Source organism: Ips typographus, linkage group LG14 (assembly GCF_016097725.1).
Source record: "Ips typographus isolate SLU linkage group LG14, UJ_Ityp_2.0, whole genome shotgun sequence".
NCBI classification, from domain to species: Eukaryota; Metazoa; Arthropoda; class Insecta; order Coleoptera; family Curculionidae; genus Ips; species Ips typographus.
The window spans coordinates 1,780,441-1,800,473 of NC_138435.1; the positions used below are offsets into that span (position 1 = coordinate 1,780,441).

Sequence of the window (20,033 nt, forward strand, 5' to 3'; positions counted from 1 at the left end):
GTAAGTCTTTTTCCAGCTGCACCCTGTCAAACATCTGACAGGTGGTTTTTAGGTTGGACACGTAAAAAGGATTTTGCAAGCAATCAAAGATTTGTCGCAAGGCGTTTAAGACTTTTTCAAATTTATTAATAATCGTCATATCAGAAGGGTTAATATAAACGTGCATTTTTAGCGATCGAAACCCTTAAATTACTATGGGGCTTTCCTGTGATTTCCTTTTTATACCATTTTCTCATTGAGAAGATTTCTAAATTGGCGGGAAACTAAAAATATTTAAAATTGTCCAAATATGGCAACTTCAAAAAGAACTTAAAGCACGTGACCATAAACACTGAAGTCAATGTAAGGGTCACATGAATGATTCAATTTTGATGGAAATGTTTGAAATGAAATGACAAATCATCTTTGAAATTTTAAAATTTCCGGAAAATTTATGGAAATTTTTCCGAAAAAATTGGAAAATTTGAAAATTCAAAAATAATTTGTTTTTTACATTTTTGTACTATTAACTTTGAAAAATTTTGAAAATAAAAAAAATGTACTTAAAATTTCTTGACAATTCTAGTTTTTAATTTTTCAAAAATCAAACTTGTGGTAAAAACTTCAGATTTCTAACCTGAAACGTTCCTCAGATATTGAGCAAAAATTGTAAAAAAACGAGAGTCAACTTTGACGCCCTCTAGCGGCTAAACGGGGCAACTTAGCCGTGCCCGCTTAGTGTCACGCGATAGCCCCATTCATTAGCTTGCTTTTGTTATACGGTGGTTTTATACAGGGTGTTTCAAATAAGCGAGTTATGAACAATTTTCTGAAAAAGTGCACGGAAATTTAGTCTAAATTGGGGATTTTTTGGGCCTATTATATTAACGACGACCATTTTGGATTTTGCTCAATCAAAGTGACTTTCCTGACTAATTGCAACCTGGGGAACACAAATATAACGTACGTTTTGCTCTAACTTAGATGACCTTGAAATTATGTCAATTTTGACACTTTTTAAGGCGTGGCACCCTTGCAAAATGACATTTTGACAAATGACACTTTACGTCATTTTTGTACTATCAACCTAAAGGTATTTCGACAGTTGAGGTTAATTTTGAAAATAAACAATTTTTTTGAAAAAAATCAGGAGGTATCACACCCTTGAAATTTCTTGACAATTTTAGTTTTTTATTTTTCAAGGTTAAACGGTGCATGGTACCAAAAAAGTTTATAGAAGGTAAAAGTTGCATACCGTCGAGGTGCGTTTGTGGTACAAATTTCAGACCTCTAACCTGAAATGTTTCTGAGATATTGAGCAAAAATTGTAGAAAACGAGAGTCAACTTTGACGCCCTCTAGTGGCTAAACGGGGCAACTTAGCCGTGCCCGCTCAACGTCACGCGATAGCCCCATTCATTAGCTTGCTTTTGTTATATGGTGGTTTTATACAGGGTGTTTCAAATAAGCGAGTTATGAACAATTTTCTGGAAAAGTGCACTAAAATTTAATCTAAATTAGGGATTTTTTGGGCCTACTATACTAACGGCGACCATTTTCGATTTTCCTTAATGAAAGTGATTTTTTTAACTAATTTGAACCTGGGAAACACAAATCTGACGTCCGTTTTGCTGTAACTGGCACCGTTTCGGAGATGATATTAAAATTATGTCAATTTTGACACTTTAGGGCGTGGCACCCTTGCAAAATTACATTTTGACAAATGACACTTTACGACATTTTTGTAGTATTTACCTGAAGGTATTTAAGCAGTTGAGGTTAATTTTGAAAATAAAAAAATTTCTAAAAAAAAATCCGAAGGTATCACCCTTGAAAATTCTTGACAATTCCAGTTTTTAATTTGTCAAGATCAAACGGTGCATGGTACCAAAAAATTGTATAGAAGTTAAAAGTTGCACCCCATCGAGGGGCATTTGTGATAAAAATTTCAGACCTCTAACCTGAAACGTTCCTGAGATATGGAGTAAAAAACGAGAGTCAACTTTGACACCCTCTAGCGGCTAAACGGGGCAACTTAGCCGTGCCCGCTTAGTGTCACGCGATAGCCCCGTTCATTAGCTTGCTTTTGTTATACGGTGGTTTTATACAGGGTGTTTCAAATAAGCGAGTTATGGACAATTTTCTGGAAAAGTGCACCAAAATTTCGCTCAAATTGGGAATTTCTGCTTTCGAGGAGGTTGGTCAAAGTAGCTAGAGCAAAAACAATTGAATATCGATACAAACATTTTACATCAAGTAGGCCTAGAATTTGATGTAGATTCCAAAAATCGAAAAAAAATTATAAGTTTGGTTTTTTGCTCAAATTTGGGACACCCTGTATACTGATGCAAATATCTACAAGATTCATATTTGTTTTTTTTTTATAAAATGAAAATTAAACAAGCTACAAGGATGTTAAAAATTCATTGAATCACCCTGTAAACTACTCCATTGTAATATGTCAATAACTCGGTTATTTTGACAGTTATAGGGTGGTTCAATATACCAATTTGTAGCCCTTGAAATTGTCTTTTGACCACCCTGTATAGCGTTTTTACCTAACACGTCGAATAAGTGAGTTGTTTACTGTTCAAACTGAGTTGTTTGTTGTAAAGTTTGATTTTGACAGTTTTACTGTGACAAGCAAAATGCAATGAAGACAAAAAACAAACGAAAATAAATAATGGCTTCTTGAAATGTCAAATTAAATGCGCAAAGGTCACCTTTTGGCAGAGTTGTCATATTGGATTTGCCATGGACAATTTTAAATTTAGTTTCAAAATTATCGAGACAAATTATATTTTCTGGATTTAAATTAAATAGTTAGTAAAGTAATTATGAAGGAAAGCCCCATTATTAGACCCTAAACCCAAAAAAAAAATCCTTCCTTCCAAGTGTCACTGTCATCCTCAAATTGTACACGTCATCGCGGTATATATTTGACAATGCGGTGTTGTCAACTCTGATCGATTATAGCAATAGAATATTGGCGTTTCAAGTTAAGACCGCAGCGCCAGAACTAAAATCGACCAACCCGTTTCTAACCCATCATTATCAATCACAGTGCTAAATTCCTAATCACACAAACGGAGAAATGACAGCTAGAAACTGTTTTCAAAACTGATCACCAGAGGGAGTATCTCTAATCTTGAAACGCCAATAGAAACGACTAATTTTACGTAAAGTGTACTATTACACGACCAATGAGAAGTCTACATGCGCACCATTTGCGTAAATATCAGTAGAGTAGTTTGTGATTGGTCAAGACAAAGTTGTTGTCTGCAATGTGGTGCACACGTAAACTTAACAGCAAAACTATTCAACATTTAAACAATTAAACTATTTATGATAATATATAGGCCCACTGTGATTTCCAAAATGTGTTACTTCTAATATTTAAGTAAGGATAGGAAAATAAGTTAAGCCGACCCTGTAGTGTGTAGAGACTTTGATTTGGTTTCACTGTATGACTGGTGCTATATTTAAGGATCCAAAATGGCGGAATGACAATATATAGGGAGGCCCAAACCAGGCAAAAAAGGTCAATTAAACGATTTGACAGGATACAAGTTATTGTAGTGACAACTTGGGTTTCCAAAATATATTGCCTTATCTAACCCAAAAACATTTCCGCCGTAATCTCCTAATTATATAAGTTTTTCGTATATAGTCCAGATTAATAAGTTTTATACTTTTATAATTTATATTTACTATTTATACACACTAAACTGAAAGCAATTGCCTTTGTTGTTGTAAATGTAGCAATACACACAAACACGTACATTTAAAATTGTTTTTTTTACATTCAAATTTGGGTCCACTTTCACAGTTTTTAATAACAATTTATCGATTATATAGTATGTGGTGACAATCATGGTGTATTTACGTATAAAGCCTTTTGGACGAATAATATATTGTTTCCATCAAGCGTTTTACCTCAAATTAACCTAAAAAAATTGATATTTTACTATGTTGTTTGTTGTATTTGAATGTTAATAAGATTTACTGTACGAAGGGCGCCATTTTTAATTTTTCCCTGAAACTTAAAGATTAGGATTTCTAGTGAACTGTCGCACAATTTAAATGGATGTTTCCTTCCAAAATGTTGGAGGGTAATAATTTTATTGGTTTGTTCAATGAAAATTCGTATGATCTCGTTCCCTTCCTTTTTTTTTATATATACAGGGTGGTCCAGTTTTAAGTGTCACAAATCCATTGCCAATTGAAGGGCCAAGGAAAATATACAGAGTCCTTCAAATTTCTGTGTAAAAATCGGTTTTTTGTCATAACTGTCAAACCGTGGTTGGAGCAATTTTGATCAAATTTGGAACAAGCACTTTTGAAATTAATACTCATTATTAGAGTCCAGATTGAAAAAAGCACAAAACTCTTTCAGATATGCAAAATGTTTTTTTCAAAATACTTGAAAACTTTAAAAACATTTTTTAACTACTTGAGAGCATTTGGAAGGTTTTTGGACTGTTTAAACAGCATATTGAAGGTTCTGGAATGCTTTAGAGGCATTTGGAGTCTTTTACACAATTCGCAACATTTTTTGGAAGCTTCCAAACTGGTTTAATATCTTTTGGGAGCTTCTAGACTAGTTGAAAAGCATTTAAACTGTTCTAAATGATTTTGGAAGTTTCTGTAGTGTTTTGAAACCTTTTTAGACTACTTTAGGAGCATTTGGACAGTTTAAAGAGCCTTATTGAAGATTCTAGACTGCTTTTAAGGCATTTGAAAGCTTGTAGACGGTTTTAGAATCTTTTGAAAGCTGTTAAACTGCTTTTGAAAGCTTTGCAAGGCATTTTAGAGGTTGTATAGTGTTTTGGAATGTTTTTAGACTACTTCAGGAGCATTTGGAATTTGTTTTGGTCAGTTTAAATTTGTAAATTGATACTTATACATTTTGCAACATGTTTTGGTCGTTCAGAAGCGTTCAATATCTCAATTAGCAGTTTTCGTGCAAATCGAGAGACTTTAATATAGAAAATTGACTTGAAAACATAAAATACTACATTTTCTACAATTTTTGACTGCAAATTCGTAAAAATTGACTTGAACACCAAAAAGTGACTCTGAACTAATGAAAAGTGACATCAGAAGCTTAAATTTTGCATTTGAAGTAAGTTTTCATAATTTAAGACACATTTCAATATTTTAGTCTTGAAAATAGTCCTAGATACAAGACATTGATATTAGATTCATGAAAATTGTCTTGAAAACTAACTTTTCGTGCTTTTTACTTTACTTTCCATTTTCTTCTAGAATTCTAAATAGCAAGTTTTTAGACTATTCACTACAAATTTGGACTTTGGAGGAATTGAAATTTGGAAGATCTTCCTTAGGAAACGTTTTTCAGAAAAATGACATAATAATGCAGGTTATCAACTTATTTTTTGATGTGACTGTGTGTTTAAACCTGGACCACCCTGTATTAATAGTAATAAGTATACCATCAGAATAGATTAATAATTATTCTATCTAATAAACATTTACTGCAATACTATATACCGTTGGTTTTATTAAATTAATACTGACGTCACTTTTAGCAGCAGCAGTGCATCATGTATTCGTATCGTAGACACAACTCGTGAATATTTAAGGGACATCGTAGGGCCGGGACGCATGTTACTGGCAAATTGTCTAAAACCCAAAAATTTTTTAAAAAACTGCCATTTTGGTTGACGTTTTGTCACCTAAAAAACCTGCGCAGCCACAACAGTAACCAAGAACAATATTCGGATCGTCGTCGCAGTAATGGGCTGGACAGCCCACACACCAAGGACCGAGCCCAATTGCCCTTAAAGCCCCTGAAAGTATGCAACCAACATAGCATCTGCGTATAGTGTAATGGTGAATACGTACCTCTAACAGTTTTAGGGTTTCTGTTAATTATTTCACCCTCAACTGTGGTGATAAATACCACTACTAATACGGTAATGATGTACACTTTGAAATATAAGGAAAACATTTTTTTTGTGTGGGTTGTTTAAATGGTGGCCAACACAAAACTGACTTAATTCCAGTAATAAGAATGTCATTTAGATAACAAGGAGGATGTTACTTAAAGGTAGTTTAACAACCTCAAGATAAGTCAGGTATTTTCGAGGGGCATTACGTCAAGGGCAATTCAAATATAAACAAACATAAATAAAGTTTGGTAATTTCCATGAATTCCGTTGGAAAACAAGGAATTTTGTAATTTTACTTTTAAAAATTTTGAAGCTCTCTAGCGGCAAAATGGTACCGCTAACCATCAACTTTTATACGTCAATAGAAAGCTTATTTCATTGGCTATCCATTGGCATATAAAAGTTTACACAAAGTGTTGCAAATAAGCTGGTTATTGACGATTGAACGACAGAATGCATCAAAAAAGTCACGAAAAAATTTGACGTCCTCTAGCGGCCAAACCGTGTAACCTATCAATTCAAATTGGGCTGCTGTTAGAAAGCTTATTTCATTGGCTATCCATTAACGTATAAAACACTACTAAAAATGGTGCAAATAAACGAGTTAATGAAGATTGAACAAAAGAATGCACCAAAAAAAATTAGTCAAATTTGGCGCCCTCTAGCGGCAAAACGGCACCACTAACCGACCGACTTTTGTACGTCAATGGAAAGCTCATTTTATTGGCTGTCCATCGGCACATAAAAGTATATACAAAGTGTTATAAATATGCGTGTTATTTCCGGTTTACAGACAGGGTGTCTCAGAAACACTTTTTGACTGGTCAGGGCTAATTTGACCCTAGAAAATTAGGAAAAAACACGGTTACATGAGCTACTATAGGTCTACTACGATGTAATGCGTATAAATTTCTTGAAAACCCGATTTTGGATTGAATTTTCGTAAGGGTGAAATTTGCCTGAAACACCACCACTATCCCAATGGGTTTTGCGTTATGTTGGCCACTTAGTGCAAGCGAAAATCGACCTTAATGATTTTATTTCTACTGTTTTGCTACGACACTCACTGTGCTCGGTTTGTGGGTATCAAATATCATAGCCGATTTGAAAAAATCTGTCATAAAAAAATTAGGTTATACAGTCAAGGAAAACGTTTAGCTAGCTTTGGAGCCCTCTGGCGCCCAAACAAACAAACAGCGCGTTTTTGACGTCACGATGACGTAATTTAGTAAAAGCATAATTTAACGAACTGCCAAATTACGTCATTGTGACGTCAATAACGCTCTCCATATTCATTGACATATAAAAGTCTATACAAAGTGTTGTAAATAAACGAGTTGTTTGACAATAAAGACAGTTTTGAGACTGAATTTGACAGCTACTACTTTAACCTTCAATAACTCGATTACTTTGACAGTTACAGGGTGGTTCGATGTATCAATTTAAAAAGAATATATTTGTCAAATATGTGATCTAATACGAATTTAGTTTAATTTTACAACTGATGTCTTGAGCTCCTTTTTTGACCATCCTGTATCTTATATTTTATTGTTTTTTCCCACCCACTCTTAGAACAAATAGAATTTGACGTGTAGAATCCAAAAATGCAATAATATACAAGGTGTCCCATTTAAACTAAGCAGCAGTTGATATATTAGTTATTGGAAATTATTAGGAATTACTGGGCATTACAAGGAATAATTGTACTCAGGAGGTATTTTTTGAAAAAAAAACAAGATTGAATAATTGTTATTAAGTTTATTCAAACACAAATCTAACCTCTTAATAGTATCATTTCTCCCTAATATAACCACCATTTCCCCTATACTGGGACCTTCCTAAAATGTCAACTTAGTTACAATTTATTGTTGATTTTTATTGAACACAACAAACCTTAAGTCCACTTAGAATCATTCTAAGGTTTTTCATGAAAACAGCATGTTTGATACCATTCTCCTTACTAATACGACGCAACAGTGAGTTGAGGCTTTCGCCAGTGATTTCCTCCTCATTCTGGCTGAGTTCATCCCGAAAATTCCGGAGGGCGGTGGAAATTTCAGCGTTTAAATCGTACTTTTGAGGCAAAATCCACACAAAACGCAGATCGGAAGTAAACAAGTCTGGTAACTTTTCAATGCGGTTTTGGGCCCACACTAAAACTTTCTCTACGTAGTCCGGGGAAAGTTGCGTGTTATATTCGCTGAAATTTCATTAATTCACTTTTCTACTCAAAGGTTAGTTTCGTTGCGAATTAACCCGTGAAAATGTTTTTCAGCCAACTCTCTGGTTTGTTCTATCAATTTTTTTCTCAAACCGTCATCATTTAACCGTCTTTTCAACTCCAACCGGTTAAACTCCCACAATCTGTCCGCCATTAGTTTCCCAGAGTGCGAATTGACTTTTTTCACGTCAAACTAGATTTTTCGGAAAATCAGGTTGTGGCAGAAAACTGTAATTTACTTACACACCTGTTGACTTAACTGGTCAATGGTGTAGCATTGGGGTTTTAATTGGGGTTTACCAAAACCCCCACCAGAAATCACGATAAAATTGAGCAAGGCTAAAGGAAACACGTGACTGTCCCGGTAACTGCCAATTCGAATATCCCCCTGACGTTTACTCAACTTAGAACCGTCCGCGTTCATCAAAAGTGGTAAATGTCCAAATTTGGGAGGTTCCCATCCAAAAGCTCTTGACAAACACTTTATTCACATAATATAATGCAATCCTACTCACTTGTACAGTAATAAGTGTTTGGTTGTAGAAATTTGCCATTCTACCCCTCTAAGCACGTGACTCACTTCCATCAAATGATCATCCACCACATTAGCAAAATGGTAAGTAGGATAACCGTCTGATTTTAGTATTACCGGGTCACCCTCATTTACTGACACATTATAACTAATATGCCCGTAAATCAAGTCTCGGAAATGCTCCTCTTCCTTGTCTAACTAACAGTTTGACAGTTTGGTTTTCCAACCAATCACAGATTACCATCAAAACTCACTTTAAATCGTATACAGTGCGGTTCACCCTTAACCACTCTACAGGAAACTTCCTCAGAAGACAAGTGACGGCATTTATTATCGTATTTAGGAATTTCTTGCGCTCTCAACGCCTCTTTTCGTATTAACTGAAGCCGCCTGTCTGTGCAGAAACACCGGTAGGCTGAACCATTTTGTAATAGTATTTCAATATGTTTTCTGTCATAAAACAATTCCCCTAACATCAAAACAAATGTGGACAGAGACTATCACTTACTTATAAATTTCAAGTCGTTCCGATTGCATATAAGGCCCGAACGAGCCCCCCTGGTGGGGTCCCTCGTTAATTTCAATGCCCGACCATTCCAAGTCTTCCTGCAGGGCTTCCACAGCCCCATCAACCTTCCTTGACTGATCCGTGTCTTCGATGCGCAAAATGAACGTACCGCCGTGTTTTTTCGCGTACAAAAAATTGTAAAGGGCGGTCCGTAAGCCCCCCAAATGTAGATAACCTACAAACAGACTACAAAGTCCTGAGGGGGGTGGAACACTGTATGATACTTACCTGTAGGACTTGGGGCAAATCTCACCCTGACTGGTTTACTACAGTAAAAACGTCCCAATTTTTTGATTGGCACTAAGCACTTTAAAATTGTGGTAGTTGTTAGCATTTTAGACACAATAATTTAATTATAAAATTCATAACAACATAAAAACATAACCTAAATAAACAAATCCGCTACCGCATTTGACATTTGACGTTCTACACGCAACGTTGTCAGATTAGATGTTGCACCTTCACATTAATAATTTAATAAACATTTATGCAGTCAATAATAAATAAATTGAGTTTAGATAAAGTATTTGATTTCTTCGTTGTTAGTTGGGTTTACTGTATCACCACACAAAACCGGTCAATTAAAATTGACATAATAACTGTCTCTTTGGCAACATCTGAAATTTCAATAGACAGTTGATCACGTGACCTACTAACAACCATCAAATGATGTCACCACGTGACTGATGACCACCGACTCAGCTGTTTTTTGTTTATACTTTTTTTAGTTTCAATTTTTAAGTTCTTACGTAATTTGAAACCCATAAATACATCTAAATTAAGCTGTGGTTTGATCGTAGAGCCAATTAACCTGTATTTCGTTGCCCATAAACGATTCATGATCAGAAACGTTAGAGTGTTGCTGCGAGCACGTTCTACTAACCCCACAATTTTAGCAGTTTCAAGATTTTTGCATTCTTCAGGTACTAATTAAGGTTTTGTGTAGGTGAATTGGTACTTAGTTTTTTTGCCAACCCAAATACACCAAAAATGGGTGACAAAATCCAAGTGGACAAGGAGGAACTGAGAAAGAGACTGACACCAATACAGTACCATGTCACCCAAGAGAAAGGGACTGAAAGACCCTTTTCTGGTATGTTATTTAATCAGCTGGTTTTTTTTGTCTGAAAAACTTTTTTTAGGTTGTTACAACAAGGTCTACGATGAGGGACTGTATGTGTGTGTTGTATGTGAACAACCCCTATTCACTTCAGACACTAAGTACGACTCTAGTTGTGGTTGGCCAGCTTTTAACGATGTCCTGGACCAAGGGAAAGTAAAACTAACCCCCGATACCAGTGGAGGTAGGTTTTTCAGCTTATCCAGTTAGGTTTTTTCAGTGTGAACAAACCTAACATTGCTTATTTTTTGTTGTGTCATGTTCTAATCAATTTCACCTATAATCCCCTTATTGTCCACATCCATATAATTATTATAACCTTGGGGTTTGGTTTTGGGTGCTTTATTTGTGCTTTATGGACTGTGAAATGATTACATGTTTAATTAACTTTGTGTTGATCTAATTTGTAGAGGTTTTGTGTGACTGTTGGTCACATGACATCAATCAGGCTTTTTCCCCAAAACGTCACGTGACTAATTGTCAGATGGTGTTTTCTAACTGATTTTAAGTATGCAGGGAGGCTAATGTAGTTGTTTTTTTTTTCTTCTATTGTTCCTGTTCCTGGTCTGGTCTGCGGGCACACACATACACACACCAAACCACCATTTTGTTTTTTTTATTATTTTTGGTTCACATTTTCATCGATCATCCGCTTTTTATGGTTTCATTTTTTGTTTTTTGCCCCTCACATTATTCCCCCTGACGTCCTACACTGTCACCTACCCCCCCCACCCGATCAGTGGGAGCAAACCTTTTACTCCTCATATCCCAACCAGGCCGAGTGAGGACCGAGGTCACGTGCGCCCGTTGCGGCTCTCATCTGGGTCACGTGTTCAACGACGGACCACCTCCCACAAAGAAACGATTCTGCATCAATTCGGCCAGTTTAAATTTTATTCGGAAAAACGATAGTAATTAAGTTGCTAAACTAATAAATCAGGTTAGAAAAAAAATAGACCGGTTTTGAATGTGAGAAGCAAAGAAGTAAACGTCACATTCAAAACCTGTCTAGTGCAGTATTTGCGTCATCCAATTTTTGTATGTGACGTCATTTAACACAGTTGTAATGAAACAACTGTTGAATTACGTCATATCCGTTATTTGGCACACTAATGCAAAATCTATCTCCATCTTTGTCTCGTTGTGTAATAATTAATGAAAACATAAGGGGTGTTCAATAATTGTTATGGTCGTAGTTGGCTGTGGTTCTCTCGTTTGATAAGTTCGTATATACTTTGAAATGACAGCTGTCATATAATAATTGTTTGCAACGTTATCAAAGACGTACGCTTTTTGTGACAATTGCCATCCATAGGCGACCTGACCATAACAATTATTGAACACCCGTTAGTTTTAAAAAAGGAAAGTAGGATTGTTTGCAATTATTGTTATTATAAACTGACAATGTTTTATTTTTATAAATACCAATTTAGTTGAGGTAGTGTTTATAGTAGTTTTCTAATATACAGGGTGATTCAGGTTTTAATACACAAATTTTAACCACGTATTCTACGTCCAAGAATAATCCTAGTTTGCTCTGTAAACTATATCCCGGAAATGCGTCTCTCGTCCCGGAAAAAACTAAACATTTTATAAAAAAATATAATCATTATTCAAAATGGTGTCCTTCGTTTTTTTTTATAAAACTTCAACACCCTGTATTTCCTGAAAGACGCCTTTCCGGGATAGAGTTTATAGAGTTTTTGGGAGTATTCTTGGACGTAGAAAACGCGGTTAAAATTTGTGTATTAAAACCTGAATCACCCTGTGTATCAGAGTGGTTGGGTAAAAAAAATATTCAAACGGTCGAGAAACTTATATGTATTAAAAAAAAAAAAAGAATTTAATACCACACACTTGTTGGCAACAATAGTATGTTTACGCAATCACAATTTGTCATAAATACTAGTGCAAAAATACTATTACTAGTTTTTATTTCCCCTCAGCACACTCCTCTCATCATGAAACTTTTTCTCATATATATATAGTATATAATCATTATATAATGTATACACAAGTCTATTTGAAAATAAAAAGTATATAGAATTATTAAAACCTTTATACAGGGTGTCTGCAGACTGATCAGTTTTAATTTTTGGGACACTCTCTGTATATTAGGCTAAATAAGAATAAATATTTAAAAAAAATACTTTTTACACCTTAATAAAGCTTGCAACAGTTAACTTATGTACAGTTTAAACAAATCAGTTCAAGGGAAAGGTTAAAATGGCACTGAACCTGTTCTGAAATTGAAACTTTGTGATGTTTTATTGGTTATATAGGCAATTAAAAAGAATTATAGACTGACACACTGGATTTAGCTATTTATCCACCAACCATAAAAATAATATCATAACGCTGCTACTTATTGTGAAATTAGGCACAGTCTCATGTCATTTATACAAAATAAATGCTCTTCTACTATTGTGCGCAAGATTAGAATTCCAACCGAAATGGCGGATTTCTAATTCGGCCCACTTTGATATAGTCGTCGTCACTTTTAACAAAAAACCCATGACGTAATCAGTCCCCCGCCCCTCCGGGGGGACTCTACTTAGCGCTAGTGTTGTTTGGCCGCGTCTTTAGCCGCTAGAATCAAAGGGGTCAGGCTGGCCAACGGTCGGGCCAATTTTAAGAATGGATGCTTTAAATCAAACAAAAAAATGTTAGGAAATCCTTTAAGGTGAGGTATACAAGTGTAACGGACAGAGAAACGTAGGTAATTGCATGCGCGGGAGAAAGACAGTAAACGAAAAAAAATACCAAGTAGGCCATATTTTCAGTACGCTGTTGCCAAAATCCGCTAAAAATTATATTATGTATTGGATTTTGGCAACAGCGTACTGAAAATATGGCCTACTTGGTATTTTTTTCGTTTACTGTCTTTGTCCCACGCATGCAATTATCTACGTTTCTCTGTCAGTTACACGGTTTTCCTATGGTGGGTTTTGGATTTACCACACCTGTATATATATCAGATTTTACTAAAGTCTTTTATTATTATTAAGTTGGCAACATTAATGAAAGCGATGCAGCGGTCATTTTCGGGTCGGAAAATTTTCATTTTTGGAAATTTGCTTAAATGAAAATCTTCCTTGATAAGGAAAACAACTGTCAAACTTGTCATGCATTCTAATGAGATAATTTAAGACATCTAACCGCCATTTGCACTGTCGTACTTTAAGCCTAGCTTAAGTGTAGTTTAGAATGTGACTTTTTTTACCTGTCGGCCCACACTTAAATTAAGCTCCGCTTACAAACGGGGGTAAATGATTAAAAGTACATTAAATTTTATTTGAATTAATATTGAATGGTTGTACAGGGTGCTGCATTTTCGATGGTTTTACGGGGTACAGAGAAAACGGTAAAAGATAGAAAAAAAAATAGCATACGTGTTCTGATCTCTTTTTCTGAGCTGAGATGACTGCCGAAAAGTGGGCGGCGCAAACTACTTTTGTTTCAAAGATACGGGGGGTTTTCGAAAATTGGTAATTTTTTAACCTCTTCTGTATTTCAGTTGCTCTTAAAGTTATCAAGAACGGTTCCCGGTAGAAGTTTTCATGTAGAATCCATCCAAAGATAGAAATTTGACGTATATTTAAAAAAAAACCGGTGTCACGTGACAAACTGTCAACTGTCTGTGATATGTCTGAGGGAAACCGGTTGTGATTTTTTCGTCTCCCGCTTTAAAACGGAATTGTTTTACGTACCTTGAGTAGATCGCGCGCAGACGACCGTTTGTCAACGTCAACAGCCAAACACTGGTCCAAAAAGTCTTGGAAAGCGGAAGACAGTCTTTCCTTCTCTTTGATCACCGGTTTCCCATTGGTTGCGATCAAATAGAGCGCCCTCAACGGGTTTTCGTTCAAATACGGTGGTTCGCCCTCGATCATTTCAATCGCCATAATGCCCAACGACCACACGTCCACCTAAACCAAAACCTTAAATCTAGCGAGCCGAGCAAATTTGACAGTTTCAATTTTTGTTAAACTACGTCACGATGACGTCACATACACTGTTGCAATGTAGCCTTTATTTAGAATTAAGTGGAACCAACCTTAGGACCGTACAATTTCCTTGTAACTACTTCAGGAGCCATCCAGTAGGGGGTGCCCACCATTGTAGTTCGTTTGGACTGTTCCGGACTAATTTGAGCGCAAAAACCAAAGTCCGCTAAAAAAAACAGGAACTTCAGTCAATCAACAACAAACTGGCAACAACGCTTTACTTAATTTAACGGAACCATCTAAACCCAACAGAATATTGTCCGATTTAATATCGCGATGAATAACTTGGTTGGAATGTAGGAAATCCAACGCCTGCAACACCTCCCTACAAACAGCTGCAATCTGTCCCTCGTCCATACACGTTTCGGTCACCACGTCAGTCAAGGAACCACCCGGCAAATACTCCATCACCACCCATAATTCCTGTCATGACAATTTTAAATCAATCGCGACTAAAAGCTGACGAAACAAACGCACCTCATTCACCAAATAGCTGTCTAAATAGTTCACAACGTTGCTGTGTTTGTTCTCCCGCATCACCAAAATTTCATTAATGATTAATTCCTTTTTGGGTTGTTGGGATAAGTTCATTTGTTTTATGGCCACCTCCATTCCGGTGCTGGTTTCGATTGCAGTGTAAACTGTACCCGAGGCTCTAATTTAAACAAAAACTTGCTACACAATTGAAATATCCAGTAAAACTAGAAAATTCTATAACTTAAACTTAAAAGTGTCAAATATTTGATTAATAGACAAGATGGCCGTGACTTTGCAAATCAACTGTCAAACGTAGATAATATAATGTCATCTGTCACTTGATTTAAAGTCATGTTATAGATATGAGTGCAACAAAGAGAGAATACTTGTTGCTTTTTTTTGACCAATCATATAAACATACCCTTGACCGATTTTATCCAGCTTTGTGTATTTCCTATTGGGATCGCCGACAGAGACGATACTGCGCAGTTTTTCCAAGATTTCCTCGTCGGACATTTTCTTTTTTCGCTTCTCTGAAGCGGCGCGCGACATTTCCGGGCCTGGAGGGTTCTGAAACCATTATTTATGCATTAAGGGAATTTTTCAACTAATTCCTTAACTCACTTTATTACGATCCAGCACGGTGGTGGCGCTTCCGGTACTGTTGGAGTTGACAGTGGGCGTGACCGACGCAGTATTTACGTGAGACGGACTTAAGCTATTGAGTGTGGGGGGTTTTTCGTCCTCCACAGGCTTTGTATACTTTGAATAACCAGGTTAGGTTTGTGCTAGTGGTGGGTTTGGTGACTTACAATGCTTTTAGTGCGCTCAGGTCTGCTGGCGATTGGAGGAGGAGGACCTTCGTCTTCAATTTCAGAACTGGTCGCGTGCGCCGGACTGGGATAAGAATGGGAGCCCCCTTCAATGTCGGTTGGGGTTGTACTGCTCGGACTTGAACTTGACACACGGCTTATGGATGATCCTAAAATTGACAGTAATTTTACCGCAAAAACTAGTTAAACAATATGGCCGCTTTCGACATGACGCTGTTTACGTCAAAAACTTACCAGAATGAGTGGTTGTGGTGGTTTTGGTCATATACTTTGCATTAGGGGGTTCTTTTGAACTATTATCATACCATGTAAGCACATCCAACACTGCTTGGGGATTATTCTTTTGTTCCTGTTTGCTAATGTTTGAGTTCATCAGCAAACGGGACCATGCCTCTGGCATACCCTGAAACAAAATAGAATGCCAACAATACCACTACACAACCTAAATAAGTGCTACTATTCAAACATTCTCAATGCAACTAAATCAGAAAACTGCTACTACATGATTACTAAATTACTTACTTTTAAAGGCAGCTTGTAAAAAGGAGAACCATTATTAATTCCCAGAGTAAAAAAATAGGAAAACAAGCCCCTACTCTACTCTATCATTACAAAAGCCCTGTGGTACTTACAGTGAACTCCCCAGACACTGGATCGAACCCCACATGAACTGTATGCTCAAAATTAGTAGGATAAGAAATTTCTATCTTCTCTGAAGAGTATTTGGATAGGGTGGAGACCTTTTTGATTTTAAGGTTCTTCTTTTTCCGGTCCGCATCCTCAGGCTCTTTGGGCAACGGTCGGTCCACCGTTATGGTGTTTACGAACTCGTTGCCCCTGTTCGATGTGAGCCGGACGGGGGGCGCGGGTGGCTTTTCGTCATCCGAAGACATGCTGACTGAAAACAATTAGGTTGATTTGGTTATTGCTTGTAGTAAAGTTTTTTTAATGGGCGGGACAATGAGGAATGCGTCAGCCAGTTCAGGAAGGTCCTTTTTATCTCGTGTTGATACTTACGGGAAAAATGACAGGCGGAAGGGATGCAACACACTTCGAACTGTTTGAGGGGCTGCGCCGTTTGGGACACGTTGTAAACGAGACGTTCACATTAAGCAAATAACAAACTGTTGTTTAAAAAGATATTTCGTTTTTTACGGCAACCATTTTACGATTTTCCATTTTGGGACCAGGATTACAAAAATTCTATTCTACTCGACCACTGAGTGTTTCACTCTGAATACGTTAATTAGTGTTTCTGACAAAGATAGGAAACGCTTTGACATCTGACACATGTTGTAAATTTGAGAGTGGCTCACGTGACTACTCTTTCCTATTGTTTTACATTGGTCACGTGACACTTTACGACAAACTTGACTTTTGACATTGACGTTATTGATATTTTGGTCAGTGTGATGTTGAATGGTGTTTATTTTCATTTTAATATCAATTTTAGCTCGTTTAACTCACAAAACTCAGTTTGTAACTGAATTGTCCCGGTTTTGGACGTCTATGTTTTTCATTTCCGTCCGGCGTAAATAACGACATGGCTGAGCTGAGTGCGGTAGTAAAGCCCGTCGACTCTATGGAGTGACGAAAATAATGAAGAACTTGAAAAGTGTATCCGTTCAAGTGCTGGACAGTGATATAGCCCTTCTGTTGCCTAATGGTGTTTACCAAATCAAACAAATGGAAACCAAGTCGTCCAGGCTAAAGCAGATTTGCTTGTTTTGTCTCGCACTGTGCCTATTTGGAATCTTTGGTTTTGGATATTTTTGTCCAGAAAAAGTAAGCAAACAGAGAAAGTTTTCAGCCTATAAATAGAGGGTTCAAATTTATCTTTGTGTGTTTTGGAGTTTTTTTTTTCAAAATTTAGAAATATACAGGGGGTCTGTGAAGCTATTCTTAACTTTAGACCTTGATCTGTCAAAATGGTAGGTGGTTTGTGATTGGTTCAAAAAAATAGCAGCAGGCTGAAATTTTTTTGACCAATCACACTGCATCTAAATTTGACAGGTAAACATAACCTTCAAAAGTTTGCTGAAAATTTTTAAAGTAATAAACAGCTTATTTGGCATAATATTACATTACAGGTGTGTGCACTATCCTCAAGGGATGCGGACCACCTGGTGAACGATCGTATCGGCAAACCTCTTCTCCTAAGAACGAATAAGATCGGTTTAAGTTATGAAGACATGTTAAACGACGATTTTGCCTTCGACATGGACTCGCACGACGTAATGGTGTTTCTTCACATGCAGAAAACCGGTAAAAACTCCAAAATTCTAGCTTTTCTTTACAGCAGTTAAATTAAATAAGTCCAGCTATATTTGGAACGGTATTAAAATAACAATTCTTAGGAACAGGCAAGCAGTGTAAACTGGATTATATTTTTGCCTTGAAGTTTACATTACCCAGTTCAATTAATAGTTATTTGTGTGTTTAGTAAGGCTGCAAATAATCGCGACCTCATTAAATGTATGTTTTACCACTGCCTGTTTGGTTAACCTGCTCAAATCGATAAGGTACTAGATAACTTGTTTATTCAACAATATTTCCTGAATTTTACAAGTGCACCACTATTACCTGGAACTTGAATCAAAAATACCACTTGAGTTCTATGAAATAATTGTTTGTTTTAATGTGATGTGAGAGCATTTTTACTGTCCTGATTTATTATTACCTATTCTTGTTGTAATAAAAATGCCATTTATACTGGCAAATGTTATATGCCAGATGCCTTTAAATAGTCTAAAATTCTTTTGGAAAGGTTCTTTAAGGTCCCAGACTTCTTTTTAAAAATGCTAAAGCGCTAGAAAATCCTTGGATGCCTCCATTAGTGTAGTTTAATGTCTTGTACTTAATAAAATGTATGCGCGACTTTACGGACACACTATGTATAAACGTCAATGTCTTTCTTCAGGTGGTACGTCATTCGGTAAACATTTAGTGCACGATTTGGATTTGAAACGACCGTGCAAATGTCCACTGACACGGAAACGATGTTACTGTTTCCGGCCTCATTCGAATCAAAGTTGGCTGTTTAGCCGTTACACGACCGGATGGAAGTGCGGGCTGCACGCCGATTGGACGGAGCTGACCAGTTGCGTGGACGAGAAATTGGACGAATTGGAGTACGTGGTGAAGCGTCGGTACTTTTACATTACGCTCCTGCGCGAACCGGTGGCTAGGTTTGTTGGTTTTTTTTTTTCTTTTAAAAACCCCAGTTTGACAGGTTGTTTTGCAGGTTTTTGTCAGAATTCCGGCACGTGCAACGGGGGGCAACTTGGAAGGGGTCAAGGCACTTTTGTAAAGGCCGGGCGGCCACAATGGAAGAAATACCTCCCTGTTACCAGGGTGACAACTGGGAAGGAGTGGAATTGGACGAGTTTATTAATTGTGATAGTAATTTGGCTGCTAATAGACAAACACGCATGTTGGCCGACTTGGAATTAATTGGTGAATTAGCTTACTCACTAACAAGTTTTTTAGTAGTAACAGTGTGAATTACAGGGTGTTACGACAAGACCTACATGCAGAAAAAAGACCGTGACCGTATAATGTTGGCCAGTGCCAAGAAAAACCTACAATCGATGGCTTTTTTCGGTTTGACTGAATTCCAGAAAATCTCCCAGTACATCTTTGAGGAAACTTTCAATTTACGGTTTGCCATCCCGTTCGAACAAAACAATTCGACAGTGTCCAGTTCGACGATTACGTCTCTCACTCCAAGCCAGGCGGCCAAAATTGCCGAACTGAACAAACTCGACTTGGAGCTGTACGATTTTGCCAAGAAACTGCTGATGGCCAGGTTCGAAAAGCTCAAAACGCGCGACGTTAACTTTGAAGAGCGTTTCAGTCGTTTGGGGGTTTTGAACAGTAAAGTCAGTCAGTCCGCGTTCGATTGGGACAGGACGGACGACACGTCCGATCCGGAATAACTAAAATATACATTTGATCTCAACAAATAAGACGATTACGTCATTAACATCACTCAACGAACTGGTTACGGCGAATACGCTGGACTAGTGCGTACTTTTATCTTGCAATTTCTAAGCAGCTCTTAGACAATATAATTCACATTAATTTAGTAAATTAAGTTTAACGTGTCATTTTCTGTACTTCAAGACTGGATAATCCTTATAGCTATTTGTGATACGCGCAAACCATGTTATTTTTTAAGTTAACCAGGGTTAGTGCCCTGTTTTACAGTGGCATTTGTATTGGAGCTGGCATCAGACCAAAGACTTTTATCGTTTTGATTTATATAGTGCAATTTTAATTTGATAGAAGAATATTTCTAAGATTTTTATTCGACGACATATTAAATACGTTTTTAAGAAATTGCGTTTTTTTTGTTCCTTCACGCAGCTGTTAGAAAGTTA

General features: G+C 36.8%; 6 protein-coding genes across 12 annotated transcripts in view; 3 read left to right on the forward strand and 3 right to left on the reverse strand.

Moving 5' to 3' along the window:
• Positions 1 to 5,489, forward strand: part of LOC145737791 (diacylglycerol kinase eta-like) — a 45,891-nt gene extending 40,402 nt beyond the window's left edge. For all 6 annotated transcript variants that reach the window (XM_081992613.1, XM_081992608.1, XM_081992609.1 and 3 more), the window contains one exon: positions 53 to 5,489. In XM_081992613.1, the coding sequence (XP_081848739.1) occupies positions 53 to 109 (57 nt within the window). In that variant the 3' untranslated portion in view covers positions 110 to 5,489. The remainder of the gene's footprint in view (positions 1 to 52) is intronic.
• Positions 5,399 to 6,229, reverse strand: LOC145737799 (uncharacterized). The gene is made up of 3 exons (XM_081992627.1): positions 5,847 to 6,229; positions 5,678 to 5,791; positions 5,399 to 5,624 (listed from the first exon to the last, which is right to left on the reverse strand). The coding sequence occupies exons 1-3, from the start codon at positions 5,950 to 5,952 to the stop codon at positions 5,527 to 5,529; spliced, it is 318 nt and encodes a 105-aa protein (XP_081848753.1). The 5' UTR covers positions 5,953 to 6,229; the 3' UTR covers positions 5,399 to 5,526.
• A 1,352-nt stretch (positions 6,230 to 7,581) lies between these two features.
• Positions 7,582 to 9,750, reverse strand: LOC145737906 (nondiscriminating glutamyl-tRNA synthetase EARS2, mitochondrial-like). Its single transcript, XM_081992744.1, has 8 exons — positions 9,443 to 9,750; positions 9,155 to 9,389; positions 8,901 to 9,096; positions 8,630 to 8,844; positions 8,362 to 8,584; positions 8,150 to 8,307; positions 7,787 to 8,093; positions 7,582 to 7,731 (listed from the first exon to the last, which is right to left on the reverse strand). The coding sequence occupies exons 1-8, from the start codon at positions 9,546 to 9,548 to the stop codon at positions 7,582 to 7,584; spliced, it is 1,590 nt and encodes a 529-aa protein (XP_081848870.1). The 5' UTR covers positions 9,549 to 9,750.
• Positions 9,751 to 9,907: 157 nt separating this feature from the next.
• On the forward strand, positions 9,908 to 12,253 carry LOC145737858 (methionine-R-sulfoxide reductase B1-like). 2 transcript variants are annotated; one of them, XM_081992701.1, is made up of 4 exons: positions 9,908 to 10,137; positions 10,194 to 10,307; positions 10,357 to 10,518; positions 11,075 to 12,253. In XM_081992701.1, exons 1-4 carry the CDS (start codon positions 10,053 to 10,055, stop codon positions 11,251 to 11,253), a joined length of 540 nt encoding a protein of 179 aa, XP_081848827.1. In that variant the 5' UTR covers positions 9,908 to 10,052; the 3' UTR covers positions 11,254 to 12,253. The 2 variants fall into 2 exon arrangements, with proteins under 2 accessions (XP_081848827.1, XP_081848828.1); XM_081992702.1 differs by having other exon boundaries at positions 9,913 to 10,137; positions 11,111 to 12,253.
• Positions 12,140 to 16,892, reverse strand: LOC145737850 (serine/threonine-protein kinase Pak-like). Its single transcript, XM_081992691.1, has 11 exons — positions 16,669 to 16,892; positions 16,284 to 16,549; positions 15,886 to 16,054; positions 15,631 to 15,800; positions 15,443 to 15,580; positions 15,240 to 15,388; positions 14,819 to 14,996; positions 14,563 to 14,764; positions 14,392 to 14,507; positions 14,045 to 14,263; positions 12,140 to 12,978 (listed from the first exon to the last, which is right to left on the reverse strand). The coding sequence occupies exons 2-11, from the start codon at positions 16,542 to 16,544 to the stop codon at positions 12,895 to 12,897; spliced, it is 1,686 nt and encodes a 561-aa protein (XP_081848817.1). The 5' UTR covers positions 16,545 to 16,549; positions 16,669 to 16,892; the 3' UTR covers positions 12,140 to 12,894.
• A 171-nt stretch (positions 16,893 to 17,063) lies between these two features.
• LOC145737852 (heparan-sulfate 6-O-sulfotransferase 2-like) lies at positions 17,064 to 19,992 on the forward strand. Its single transcript, XM_081992693.1, has 5 exons — positions 17,064 to 17,436; positions 17,742 to 17,916; positions 18,572 to 18,839; positions 18,896 to 19,107; positions 19,162 to 19,992. Exons 1-5 carry the CDS (start codon positions 17,251 to 17,253, stop codon positions 19,587 to 19,589), a joined length of 1,269 nt encoding a protein of 422 aa, XP_081848819.1. The 5' UTR covers positions 17,064 to 17,250; the 3' UTR covers positions 19,590 to 19,992.
• The last annotated feature ends 41 nt before the right edge of the window (positions 19,993 to 20,033 follow it).

Coding starts and splice junctions, on each gene's coding strand:
- LOC145737799 (XM_081992627.1), bottom strand. CDS start 5,952: ATGTTTTCCTTATATTTCAAAGTGTACATCATTACCGTATTAGTAGTG. Junction 5,792..5,846: donor AAACCCTAAAACTGTTAGAG/GTACGTATTCAC, acceptor GCATACTTTCAG/GGGCTTTAAGGGCAATTGGG. Junction 5,625..5,677: donor TGGCTGCGCAGGTTTTTTAG/GTGACAAAACGT, acceptor TTTGGGTTTTAG/ACAATTTGCCAGTAACATGC.
- LOC145737906 (XM_081992744.1), bottom strand. CDS start 9,548: ATGCTAACAACTACCACAATTTTAAAGTGCTTAGTGCCAATCAAAAAA. Junction 8,845..8,900: donor CGCACTGTATACGATTTAAA/GTGAGTTTTGAT, acceptor TCAAACTGTTAG/TTAGACAAGGAAGAGGAGCA. Junction 8,585..8,629: donor AAACACTTATTACTGTACAA/GTGAGTAGGATT, acceptor GTGTTTGTCAAG/AGCTTTTGGATGGGAACCTC.
- LOC145737858 (XM_081992701.1), top strand. CDS start 10,053: ATGATCAGAAACGTTAGAGTGTTGCTGCGAGCACGTTCTACTAACCCC. Junction 10,308..10,356: donor GACTGAAAGACCCTTTTCTG/GTATGTTATTTA, acceptor AACTTTTTTTAG/GTTGTTACAACAAGGTCTAC. Junction 10,519..11,074: donor AACCCCCGATACCAGTGGAG/GTAGGTTTTTCA, acceptor CCACCCGATCAG/TGGGAGCAAACCTTTTACTC.
- LOC145737850 (XM_081992691.1), bottom strand. CDS start 16,544: ATGTCTTCGGATGACGAAAAGCCACCCGCGCCCCCCGTCCGGCTCACA. Junction 15,581..15,630: donor CTGAGCGCACTAAAAGCATT/GTAAGTCACCAA, acceptor GGTTATTCAAAG/TATACAAAGCCTGTGGAGGA. Junction 15,389..15,442: donor CCGTGCTGGATCGTAATAAA/GTGAGTTAAGGA, acceptor TAATGGTTTCAG/AACCCTCCAGGCCCGGAAAT.
- LOC145737852 (XM_081992693.1), top strand. CDS start 17,251: ATGAAGAACTTGAAAAGTGTATCCGTTCAAGTGCTGGACAGTGATATA. Junction 17,437..17,741: donor GATATTTTTGTCCAGAAAAA/GTAAGCAAACAG, acceptor ATTACATTACAG/GTGTGTGCACTATCCTCAAG. Junction 18,840..18,895: donor CTGCGCGAACCGGTGGCTAG/GTTTGTTGGTTT, acceptor GTTGTTTTGCAG/GTTTTTGTCAGAATTCCGGC.